The following is a 12,760-nucleotide window of genomic DNA, read 5'->3' as shown; positions in this document are numbered from 1 at the left end:
GCTTAAAAAGAATTGCTGGCAACTGCATTAAACTTTAAAAGTCTGAGCATTCAAATGAGTATGATTCAGTTATCTGGGAATTTCACCTACACAGAACATCCCTTTTCCTCTTGATAGAGGATAAATACTCAGTGTGTGCTATATGGGGTGGGGTATCTTATTTCTATGAAGACATTGTCTTTATTTTGTTGTCATTAAAACAAATGATTTTATGAATCTGAGCTAATGAGCAGAAAAGCATGGGGGCAGGGATGGGGGTTGCTTTGAATGCATTGCCTCACTCAAAATATTCCAGCATAGCAAGCCACAGGTGGCTTTCCTAGAGGGAATGGTGTAGTATAACAGCTGGCAAATTATGCCAGGCTGGGATAGGATAAGGCTTTGAAATATGTTCTCTCCATAGAAAGGACTTGAAATGATTCTTCTGTGTGGGAAGAGATGGCCCTTTAAGGGAACTAGGAATTCTGAAGCCTGGTTCCCTGATGAATGCATGCAGCCCAGCTGCACAGGACAGCAGCCAGCTGGATGGAACCCCTCTCCTGAGAGAGGCCAGAGCTCCTGGCCTCAAGAGAGTGTGCATACTGGACTAAATAGCAGCTTTAGCCCTAGGGGAGTGCCTGTGTTTTAGAAACAGAACATTGTGTAGGTGAGTTTGGGTTACTGAGAGACAGAGTACACCCAGGCCGACTCGATGTCAAGTCAGAGTCAGGGGTGCCCTTCCTACTGACAGTGAATAGATGAGCCAAACTGGCATTTCCAGAGCTCTGGATCCTGTGTTCTGCTGGGAACACGGGACCTACAGTGAGTTATTCCAGCAGCTTGATTTAATCTCTTGCTAATAAAATACATTTTTTAAGACTCTGATGCTTATGTGCATGAAGCAATTCCTATTAAGAAAATATTTCTCTTCACTTCTAAGAATTTATGGTGATGCTAAAGGGCCTCTTGTCTGTTCTTCCCCAATTCACTCTGTGCTTTGCCCTCCATGTGGCTAGGGAAGAGGGCTGAGATCTGCAGAGTGAGTGCCTGTCCCCGAGGGGAAACGGGCTGGCTCCCACGGCTGCTCACCTGGTGTCTAAATTCACTGGCGCTGTTCTTTCAGCTGAATCAGCCCAAAGGCAGGCAGACTGACCTTTTATTTGAGCAGGAGATGTGAGAATATGCTCTTTGGCCCTAGCACTTCAAATACCTTTCTGGCCTGGAGATTCCATTGTCTGTGACTCAGGCCCTGCCCCGTGACCAGATGTCTTCACATGTTCAGTTTTCCATATCTGTGCAGGAGAGAGAGAAGGCATGGTGAGGGGGCAATATATACTTAGCAGCCTAGACTGCAACTACAATGCAGTTGGAGGGGATAATGAGGGAGGCCTGACTCACTCATCCCTCTCCTGTTTGGAGCCCTGAGTTCTGGGGTTGGAGCCCTATTTGCACAGACAGTTCAACGAATGTGATACAGTGGATAGAGGACTAGACTTGCAATCAGGAAGACATGAGATCAAATCCAGTCTCATACACTGGCTATGTAACTCTGGACAGCCATTTAACCTCTGTTTGCCTCAGTTTCCTCATCTGTAAAATGGGTTTAATTATAGCACCTCACCCACAGGCTCATTATGAGCATCAAATGAGAAACACAGGCAAAGTGCTCTGCAAACCTTCAAGTGCTTTATAAATGCTGGGTGCCATGGTCTAAGAAGGATATTGGTAAGTGGGAGAGAGTCCAGAGGAGGGTAACCATAATAGTGAAAAGCCTTGACTTCACCTGATATGAATGAAAGGACTAGTCACATTTAACTTGGAGTAAATGGGGAAGGGGGGTAGGGAGAGACACAGTAACTATAGTTGAAGGGCTGTCATGTGAAGGAGGGGCTAGCATTCAGCTTGGCCCCGATGGCAAAACCAGGAGAAGAAATGGGCAGACATTAAAAAGCCACCAACTGAGATTTGATATCAAGAAAATTTTTCTCTCAATTAGAGCTGTCCAATGGGATGCCTCAAGAGGTGATGGATTCCCCATCTTGGAGGTCTCTTTAAGTAGAGGCTGGACAGCTGATTGTTGACTATCTTATAGGAGAGATTCCTTTCCTCTGTGAATTGGACTAGAGCTGCAGGGTCAAACTCGCTTGGAAATGGATCCCTGCAGACTCCGTATTGACTCAGAAAACCACATACAAACATTCGCTATATTGAGTTGTATTTTTCTTTATTTTGTTCAGCATTTACCAATGACATTTTATCCTGCTTCTCTAGTTTTGCCATAGCTGTTGCCCCCGCGTTTGACACCTCTGGACTAGATAGGTGCTGAGGAGCCTTCCAAAACCCAAATTCTATGACTCTATGATCTTGTTTTGCATCTATGGGTTTAGTGGATGCTTGTCATTGAATTTATTCATTCTGTTTCTGCATCCTGAGAGAGAAAGTACAACCTACACCAAGGATATGTGTGTGCGTGTGTGTGTGTGTGTAGGGAGAGTTGATGCCTCATGATTCCAGCACAAATGTGCTCCCCCTTTGTGAAGATATGATTTTTGTCTTTCAATTTTGATGAAGATTTTTTTTAGTATCATAGATTTATTAGTTAAAAAGACCATACAAGTAAATCATTTAGCCCATATTCCACCTCCCTCTTCCCACTTTATAGATGAGGAGACTGAGGCTCATAGAAGTTAAGGAACTTGCCCAGGGGCATACAAGTAGGAAGTAGCAGAGCCAAGATTCACATTCAAGTCTTCTGACTCCAAATCCAGCACTCTTTTCATTGCTGTGTGGCGTCTCGTCTCTGTATTTTTGGGGCAGCTAGGTGGCCAGTGGATCGAATTGTGGACCTAGATTTGGGAAGAACTGAGTTCAAATGCAGCCTCAGACACTTACTAGATGTGTGAGCCCGGGCAAGTCACTTAATCTTGTTTGCCTCAGTTTCCTCATCTGCAAAATGTGCTGGAGAAGGAAATGGCAAACCCCTCCTGTATCTTTGCCAAAAACAAACGAACAAAAAAACCAACAACAAACCCAAATGGGTCATGAAGAGTTGCACGTGACTGCACAACAGCAAATCTCTGTAAATCAGGGAGAGGTCTCATGCTAGTCTGTCACTGCGGTGGAAGGAATGTGAGCCAACCTGGTCCAATCTCCTCATTTTACAGGGGTGGAAATGGAGATGCCGAGAGGAAAGTACCTCATCCAAGGTCACACAGAAGATAAGTAACCCAGGTCTTCTGATCGAAAACCGTATGTTCTCCAGGTCCCAGCATTGCCTAGAGAGCTGGGAGGGGAAGTTGTGAAAACTAAAATGCCAACAAAGACAAATTTTTGGTGCTATGAGCTAAGGATGGAGCTAAGGCTAGAGTTAAGGATGAGTTTATTGTTATTTGAAAGTCTGATAAATTTCCCAGGAACCACCAATGGGCTCTTATTGGTGCTCACACTGTTCAATGAGGAAAAAGACTACTTTATATGATTAATAAAAATCTATCCTCTGCATTCTACCTATGGGGGAAACAGAGTCCCTGAAAGGGTAAATGACTTATCTAAGGTCATACTGTCCCAGGCATGTATTTTCAAGTGAAAAAAGTTGAGGTACAAAGAAAAGAAGTCAAAAGGGTCAAAGAGTTAGTCTGGTTAAAACCCACAGTGTTCTTCATTTTAGCATTAGAACGTGGCTAAGTTCCAGAGATAACATTTGGCAAAATCTCAGTGAGATCACGAATCTGATAGGATTTTCTTCTTCAATATTCGTTATCTTTTTGGTAAATCAGAGAGAGAAGGTGCTGGGCAGATATGCTGTAACTTGCATTAGATGAAGGAGACCTTTGTCTGCCATTAAGTCCCTCTTCGGGCTAGTAAGACTACTCATGTATTAGACTTCACTGAAACATCAAATCAAGGAGATAGAAAAGACATCACAGGAACATTTATTGTGCAGCATGAAGCAACTCTCCATGATTCATCATTATCTAAACGCTCGTTAGCCCATTGAATGTCTCTGCACGTATGCATGTGCATGCACATGTGTGTGTGTGCATGTGTGTGAGTGTGCTAGCCTCTGCTTATAGCAATGTCTCCAAGACAAGAGTCTTAAGCTCTAGGGAATTAATATCAGCCTCACCCTGGCTAGTGCAATGTTTAATGAAAATTTGGTCTCTGTTGGTTTCACTTGTGTCAATTTAATTCAATTTGGCAAATATTTATTAAGCACCTCTTACATGCAATGATGCAGTTAAGCAATGATGAATGTGAATGGAGAAATGAAGCAATCACTGTCCTCAAGGTGCTTACATTCTCCTGGGAGGATACAGCATGTACAAAAAATAAATACAAACAACGTATATGCAAAGTAATAATAATAGTTAATAATATCTGACATACAGTGCTTTAAATTTTGCAAAGTGCTTTACAAATATTATTTCATTTTCTCCTCTGACAGCTCTGGGGGAGGTAGGTGCTATTATTGCCATTTTATAAATGAAGAAACTGAGGCAGATGGTAGTTAAGTTACTTGCCAAGAGTGGCACAGTTAGGAAGTATCAGAGGCCAGATTTGAACTCAGGTCTTCCTGTCTTCAAGTCTAGAACTCTATCCACTATGGCAGCTAACTAGGAAGTGATTTCAAGAAGATGAAAACATGGATACGTAGGAGCATCAGGAAAGGCCTCCTGTAAGGTAGCGGCATCTGACTTGTGTCTTGAAGGAAGCCAGGGATCAAAGAAGGCAACAGTGAAGATGGAAAGGCATTCCAGCATGGAGGACCACATGTGCAAAGGTACTGAGATAGCCCAATGATGCAATCAAGCTTTTTTCAGCACCCAGGTGCATCCTCACTCAATATGGCACCCCCTGCCCATCAGTCTCATTCTGGGAACCTATGATTCTTTGTATAATTAATCATGTTTGTGTTTCAACATGTAAGTCAAAATCTTGTACTTTGTTCCTCTTGGGACACTAGCACAGGAGGGGAAACAGGCACTTTAAATACGTAACACAAGTTTGACCTAGCCAATGTATATCAACAGGCCAGAGGTGAAAATGTTTCTAGCCAGGATGCCAGGTCCTTCCCGCAACACACTTACTCGGACAATGCCATCCCGGCTGCCAGTGATGATGATGTTGCTGGCATCCCAGTCCATTCCTTCGGTTAGATAGCAGCACTGGATATCTCCTTGTGACCCACAGGCAGTATTGATGCTTGCCAGAGCCTGACCATTAATGTTCCACAGATATAAGTGCGTTCCAGCACAAGAGACAATATCTCCCTGCAGTACAAAAATGAAAATGAATTGTTCAAAATGCCCAACTATTAGTTCTGAAACAGTGGTGTCTCCTTTAAAATTTTCCTCGGGGGCTCTGTTAGATGCATGGATCATAGGATCAGAGAAGCTTAAAGTTAGAAGACACTCCAGAGGTCATCTGGTCTAGCCCCAATGTAAAGCATGAGCCATCTCCAATACTTACCTGACCAGTAGTCACCCAACCTCTGGAACCCACTCCCTAGCCAAGTCGTTCCATTCAGTTTTTGGACAGCTCTACTCATTGAGGAGAGCAGCTGGGTGGCACAGTGTGTAGAGCACTGGGCCTGGAGTCAGGAAGATCTGAGTGTAAATCCAGCCTCAAACACTAGCTATATGACCCTGGGCAAGTCACCTACCCCCTATTTGCCTCAGTTCCTCATCTGTAAAATGGTGACACAGTGGAGAAGGAAATAGCAAACTACTCCAGTATCTTTGCCAAGAAAAACCCACAGACAAGTCTATGAGGTCACAAAGAGTGGGACACAAGTGAATGACTGAACAGCAAAACCACTGAGGACATAGAGTTAAAATTTACACATATCTAACTTTAGCCAAGTGGTCCTAATTTTCTCCTTTGGACTCAAAACATAGTAAGTTTAATCCCCTTTCCACAGAATCCTTCAAATATTTAGGATCATAGGATTTGGAGTTGGAATAATAACATATAACAGTAATAATAATACTAGTAATAAATATTTATATAGGGCTTTAAGGTTCAATATATATGTATATATAATATGTACATATACATATTATATATACATATATATTTCAATTAATCCTCATACTCTAGGAGGGAGGTACTATTTTTATCCCTCTTTCACATATAAGGAAAGTGAGGCTGAGTTAGGTTAAGTGACTCGCCCAGGGTCGCACAGCTAGTAAATGTCTGACAGATTTCAATTCAGGTCTTCCTAACTTTTTTTTTAAAAGTCCAATGTTCATTGAGTTGATGATACTAGAAGTGCTCATCAGAAAGTATGGAGATTTACAAAGTCAAGAAGAAAGGAAGGGGCACTAACCAAAAGTTAGGCCCCTAATGTTGCTGGATAGGATTGGGTGTCACCACTGCGTTTCACTGAATTTTCTTCTGTTCATCCACTTCATGGACCCAGGACACCCGAAAGCATGGAGCAACGTAAAGAGAGCTGGATTAGGAGTCAGCGGATTCAAATTCTGAGCCTGCTACTTATTTTCCCATGTAATAAACGTCGTTTATTTCTCTGGGCCTCCATTTCCATATCTATAAAATGGAGGGGTTGGATGACATGATTTCTAAAGTCCTTTCTGATGCTAATTTTAGGATTTTAAGATCCTGAGAAGCAGAATGTTATAGGGGATGGAGCCCTGACCTTGATTTAGGGAAGATCTGGATCCATGTCCTGCCTCTGACGCATCAGTGACCACAGACAAGTTATTTAACATCTAAGTGCCCTAAGCAACTCTTTAAGATGACATGTTACAGATGAGTTTACCAATCTATATTGGGAAAGGGATTTTCCACACCAGGAATTGCCTTTGCCACTGAAATTGATGAGGCAGAGTCTATAGCCTTCCCCTCCCTCAAAGATCCTAAAACACCTTCAAGTCCACTGCTGACATTTTGCCTAACTCTATACTAGCAATAGCAATCAAATACACACAGTGAAAGGGGAAAACAACTATTCCTGCAGAGACTAGCTTTGCTTAGTCTCAGCCCAGATGCCTTCTTTCTGATGGCAAAAGATGGTTTTATACCCTGTTCAGGCTATTAATGTGTAAATAGACAAAAAGCATTGTTGGCTGTTGTCTGACCTTTGATTAAACTCTGCTCAAGCTCCTTTATCATGGACTCACATCAGAATTTTTCACTCAGATGCATTCTAGGAACTGGCAAACGTGGATGAGGAGAAAGCACATTGCTGTGCTCTGGATGGGACTTTGCTGTCATTCACTATATTAACTGCTTACATCTGGTCTGAATTAAGAAAAAAAAAACATCTCCTCATTCCTGCTTTTGGACCAGGGATCTCTATATCACGAGGGAAAGTTTTCCTGCCAGAGAAGCAGAGGCTTCTTTAAAACAAGTTGCCAGTGTTGAAAAAGGACTTCAATTGCTTGGGATGTGGGCATAGGGAGGCACTGAGCCCCCACGCCTCTTTTTCCTACAGCTATCACATGGTGCCTCCTTCAATGACTAGAGACAAAAATGGTGGCTGGGCTCAACCTCCTTCCACATACCGATAGATCTGCATGACCAATTAAACCACAGTAGCTGTCAATTCCTAGTTAATGTGAGCTGAAGGCTCATGGAGCAAAGTGATCAGAGAGATGGCGTGTTCCTTTTGCCCACAGAAATGATCCCTTCCAAACTAGTGTGACTGGGCAGGAATGGGTATCATATCTATATAGAAGGAAAAAGCAAAATGGGCCCTAGAACAGAACTAAAATGCATTCAAAGGCCAGCTTCAGTCTCCATCCATTTCTTCTTTCAGGGCCTGTCTCCATATTGGTAGTAAGCCTCCTTCGGCACAACCTGTTGCTCTCATCCCAGGCTTTCCCCCCCAAAGCATAGGCCCTTCTGTACTAGACAATGAGGGCGGACCTCTATGAAGGTTTAGTGCCCTGTGCTCTGGATCAATCTTTTCTCTTCCCTTTCCTCATTAAAACTTGCTTTCATTGAGTTGCAAAGATCCAGATCAACTAACCCACAATACAATATTTCTGGTAGATAACAGTTGGATATGGTGGATCAGTTGATCAATCAATCAACAGACATTTATTAAATGCCTACTATGTGCCAAACACTTTGCCAGGGACTGGGAATACAAAGACAGAAATGCAACAGTCATTGCACTAGTGATTGACTCTTCTCTTGATTCAATTTCTCAATCAATCAACAAGCATTTATTAAGCACACACTTATGTTTCAGACACTGTACTAGGCATTGGAGATGCAAAGATAGAAATGAAACAGCCCATTCCCTGAAGTTAAATTCTATATATCACCTAATAGTTTCCCTTCTTCAATTTCTCATTAATCAATTCACACTCATCTATTAAGCACTGATAAGCCAAGCACTGTACTAGGCATTCAGGATATGGAGGCTGAAATAGAGAAGTGCCTTCCCTCAAGGAGCTTACATTCTATGTGTTACCTCTTTTCCTCCTTCTAAAATGTAACAATATCTGAATCCAAAGGAATATAAGTAGAATTTCAAGCAGCAGTTACAAGTTGGTAGGGGAGAGGTCTGAGGACAACATCCTTTTAAGGTTACGCTACTTCAAAACATAGAAGCATTCTCATTAGGGTGAGTCTCTACCTCCACCCATGTGGATAGACTGCAACCCATCCACACCTGGGTGATACTTAATACACTCCACCCTACAAATCTTCCATAGAATATCTGACCAAATGCTGGAGGCCTTCACAACCTGGCCCTCATCTACTTTGTGTCTTCTTACACTTTAGTCACTCCGATGTATTCTGTGATCGAGTGACACTGGCCTTCCGCCTGTTCCTTGCACAAGATACTCCATCTCTCACCTTCAGGCATTTTCATTGTCTGTCTCCCATGCCTGAAATTCTCTCCTTCCTCATCTTTACCTTTTGGGTTCCTTGGCTTCTGCCAAGACCCAGCTAAATCCCCCCTGCTACAGGAAGCCTTTCCCAACACCCTCCCCCCAATGCTAGTGCCTTTCCTCTTAGTGATTATCCTGCTGATTGTTTGTACATAGTTGTTTTCATGTTGTTTTCCCCACTAGATTGTAAGCTTCTTCAGAGCAGTGACTGCCTTTCTCCTTTCTTTGAATCTCTAGCACTTGGTCCATTGCCTAGTACACAGTAGGTACTTAATAAATGCTTGTTGAGTTAATGTGTGCAGACTTCCTTTTAGTCTTTTAATATGGACCCATGACCTTGCCTATTGCACCTTTGCATTAAGACCTGGTCAAAAGAGTAGGGTGGGGATGTAGAAGACAGATTTAGAACTCGTGTTTTGGCCTTTAAAAATCAGCCAGAAGCAAAAATGTTCAGACCGGCTGGGTATTGGTAAGAATACAGCTCGATAAATTTACTCCAGAAGTACTTTGCTACTAGAGATCAGAATTAATGCAAAAAAAGGTAGGGTACTCCATACCCCCTCTTCTTCCCAGTTCAGCTCTGACTTTTCAGTCTGCTATCCTGTTTCCATTGAAAACAGGCACAGGAGCCAAGGCCCTAATTGATCCCTCCTGATAACAGAGATTCCTCAGAGGAATCTCGGAATACGAATAAAAGAAATGAATAAAACCAACTCTAGTTTCATTTGCGGTTGTTATTTTATTCAAGCATTATTAAAACACAGTGGAAACCTGTCATAAGGCAGCTCTTTATTTTGCAGATCTGAATATATGTGTCTGGGAGAAATTCGTGGCAAGAGGCCGAGAAGACTGACTTACAACTTGAATAAGTAGCCTTAGAACCTTAGAATAAAGAGCCCTTTAGAATATATAGAGTCTTTTTTTTTACAGCTGTGGCAACTGAGGCTCAGAGAAATCTGGAATATTATTTTTAATTACAGATGCCTCATTTTAGGAAGGATATTGACAAGCTGGAATAGGTCCAGAGGAAGCCAAAGAGATGGTGTGGGGCCTTGAAATTATATCATATGAGGATCAACTGATGAAATCATAAATGTTTAACCTGGAAAAAAAAGATTTGGGGCAGGATTGGGGGAAAGGAGGGAATGAGGGCTATCTTCAATTACTTGTTGTTTAGTCATTTTTCAGTTGTGTCTGACTTGATTCTTTATGACCCTATTTGGGGTTTTCTTGGCAAAGATACTGAAGTGGTTTGACATTGCCTTCTCTAGTTCCTTTTACAGATGAGGAAACTAAGGCAAAGAGGGTTAAGTGACTTGTCCAGGATCACTAGTAAGTGTCAAGAATCTCTTTCCCTCCCCAGACACACACCTCTTCCCTATATACGTACTTTCTCTTTATCCAAATGTCTTATGCTACTTCTCCTCAGTCAAAAAGGGAATACGCTACAATCGTGGAAGTGGTGAGTTATTGTCCTTCCTTTGGCAGTCTTCTTGGGTCCTAGGGATGGCTCCAGTTGCCATTTTCCTCATAGTCTATATGGGTGTCTTGTTAGTATATCTAGTTTGCATATTACACAGGTGGGAGCCAAAGCCTTTGACAGGTGTATGATAGGGGATTTCTATGTTATAATAATACTAAAAAGAGGATCACCGGCCTAAGTATATAGAATACCCTCAGTAACTCTTTGTTGAATGAATTCATGCTTGAATGAATGAATGAAGCCAGCCTGGGACAAAATAGCAGACATTAGAATAGGCTGCTATCTCCCACGTGGTTCTTACTGGGACTTCACTGTCATCTGGGAGCTTCCTGTGAAGAATTCACGTGAAGGCTGTGTTATGGTGAATAGAAAGTACAGCAGTGGGGGGCGGAGCCAAGATGGCAGAGTGAAAGCAGTGACTTGCTTGAACTCTCCCCCAAACCCCTCCAAATACCTGTTAAAAAATGGCTCTAAACAAATTCTAAAGCAGGAGAACCCACAAAAAGACAGAGTGAAACAAATTTCCAGCCCAAGACAACCTGGACAGTTGATTGGAAAGGTATATTGCGCCAAGCTGGGCGATGAGCAGAGTTCAGCGTTGGCGCACAGGACGCAGTAACCCTGGAGCAGGCCTCAGAGGACTGAATCGCAGGCAGCTGTGGCGGTTTCCAGACTTCTCAACCCTCGAATACAAAAGACATCTTGGAAGGTCAGTGGGAAAAGTATGTGACTGCGGTGAAAGAAGAAGCTAAATCTCAGCCTCAAGTCCCAAGCTAGGCCTCTGGGGCAGTGGCTGCCTCCTGAGCTTCCGGCCCACAGACTGAGGGGGAATCGAGTGGCTGATCAGAGGAGAACTGCAGGGATCTCTTTGCCAGTGCTGAGGCAGGAATCTCTTGTTTAGCCCATGCTTGGATCTGGGTCACAGTTCTGAGGGGCGGTCCTGGGGTGGGGGAGGAGCACTGGCCTGATGGAGCTTGTAGTGGAGGTGGAAAGGAAACACCTTGCCCCTTATCATACCACCTTGGAAGAACTGAAAATTTACAGGTCCTTAGAAGTATCTCTGAAAACAGCAGTACAAACCCCCGAAGCTTGGGACAGTACATTCTCCACATTGGAAGCAGACTTTTACCTTAACAAAGAGTTTAAAACTCAAGTAATTGGCCGGGATCATGAGCAAGCAGCACAAAAAGAGTCAGACTATATTATCTTACTTTGGTGACAAAGAAGATCAAAACATACAACCAGAAGAAGACAACAAAGTCGAAGCTCCTACATTCAAAGCCTCCAAGAAAAATATGAATCAGTCCCAGGCCTTGGAAGAGCTCAAAAGGGATTTTGAGAAGCAAGTAAGAGAAGTAGAGGAAAAACTGGGAAGAGAAATGAGAGTGATGCAAGAAAATCATGAAAAACAAGTCAACAGCTTGCTAAAGGAGACCCAAAAAAATACGGAAGAAAATAACACCTTAAAAAATCGCCTAACCCAAAGGCAAAAGAGGTCCAAAAAGCCAATGAGAATGCCCTAAAAAGCAAAACTGGCCAAATGGAAAAGGAAGTCCAAAAGATTACTGAAGAAAATACTTCCTTAAAAATTAGAATAGAGCAATTGGAAGCTAGTGACTTGATGAGAAATCAAGACACTGTAAAATAAATTCAAAAGAATTAAAAATTAGAAAATAATGTGAAATATCTCATTGGAAAAACAACTGACCTGGAAAATAGATCCAGGAAAGAAAATTTAAAAATTATTGGACTGTCTGAAAGCCATAATCAAAAAAAGAGCCTAGACATTATCTTTCAAGAAATTATCAAGGAAAACTGCCCTGATATTTTAGAACCAGAAGGCAAAATAGAAATTGAAAGAATCTACTCATCTCCTCCTGAAAGAGATCCCCAAAGGAAAACTCCTAGGAATATTGTAGCCAAATTCCAGAGCTCCCAGGTCAAGGAGAAAATATTACAAGCATCCAGAAAGAAACAATTCAAGTATTGTGGAAACACAATCAGGATAACACAAGATTTAGCTGCTTCTGCATTAAGGGACCGCAGGGCATGGAATTTAATATTCAGGAGGGCAAAGGAGATAGGATTACAACCAAGAATCACCTACCCAGCAAAACTGAGTATAATCCTTCAGGGGGAAAAATGGTCAATTCAGTGAAATAGAGGACTTTCAAGCATTCTTGATGAAAAAAGCTAAATAGAAAATTTGACTTTCCAATACAAGACTCAAGTGGAACATGAAGAGGTAAATAGGAAAGAGAAATCATAAGAGACTTATTAAGGTTGAACTGTTTACATTCTTGCATGGAAAGATGATATTTGTAACTCATGAGACCTTTGTCAGTATTAGGGTAGTTAGAGGGAAAAATTATATGTATGTATATAGATAGATAGATAGATAGATAGATAGATAGATAGATAGATAGATAGA

The 12,760-nt window shown here is 42.1% G+C and overlaps 1 protein-coding gene across 3 annotated transcripts in view; it reads right to left on the bottom strand.

Moving 5' to 3' along the window:
* The window catches only part of WDFY4 (WDFY family member 4), a 365,261-nt gene that overhangs the window by 7,103 nt on the left and 345,398 nt on the right, over nt 1-12,760 (bottom strand). For all 3 annotated transcript variants that reach the window (XM_027859244.1, XM_027859252.1, XM_027859263.1), the window contains exons 58-59: nt 5,067-5,249; nt 1,190-1,271 (exon numbers count right to left, since the gene is read on the bottom strand). In XM_027859244.1, coding sequence (XP_027715045.1) covers nt 1,190-1,271; nt 5,067-5,249 — 265 coding nt within the window. The remainder of the gene's footprint in view (nt 1-1,189; nt 1,272-5,066; nt 5,250-12,760) is intronic.

Source organism: Vombatus ursinus, unplaced genomic scaffold (genome assembly GCF_900497805.2).
Source record: "Vombatus ursinus unplaced genomic scaffold, bare-nosed wombat genome assembly UNPS02000749.1, whole genome shotgun sequence".
NCBI classification, from domain to species: Eukaryota; Metazoa; Chordata; class Mammalia; order Diprotodontia; family Vombatidae; genus Vombatus; species Vombatus ursinus.
This window is presented reverse-complemented; position numbering and strand designations above follow the sequence as displayed.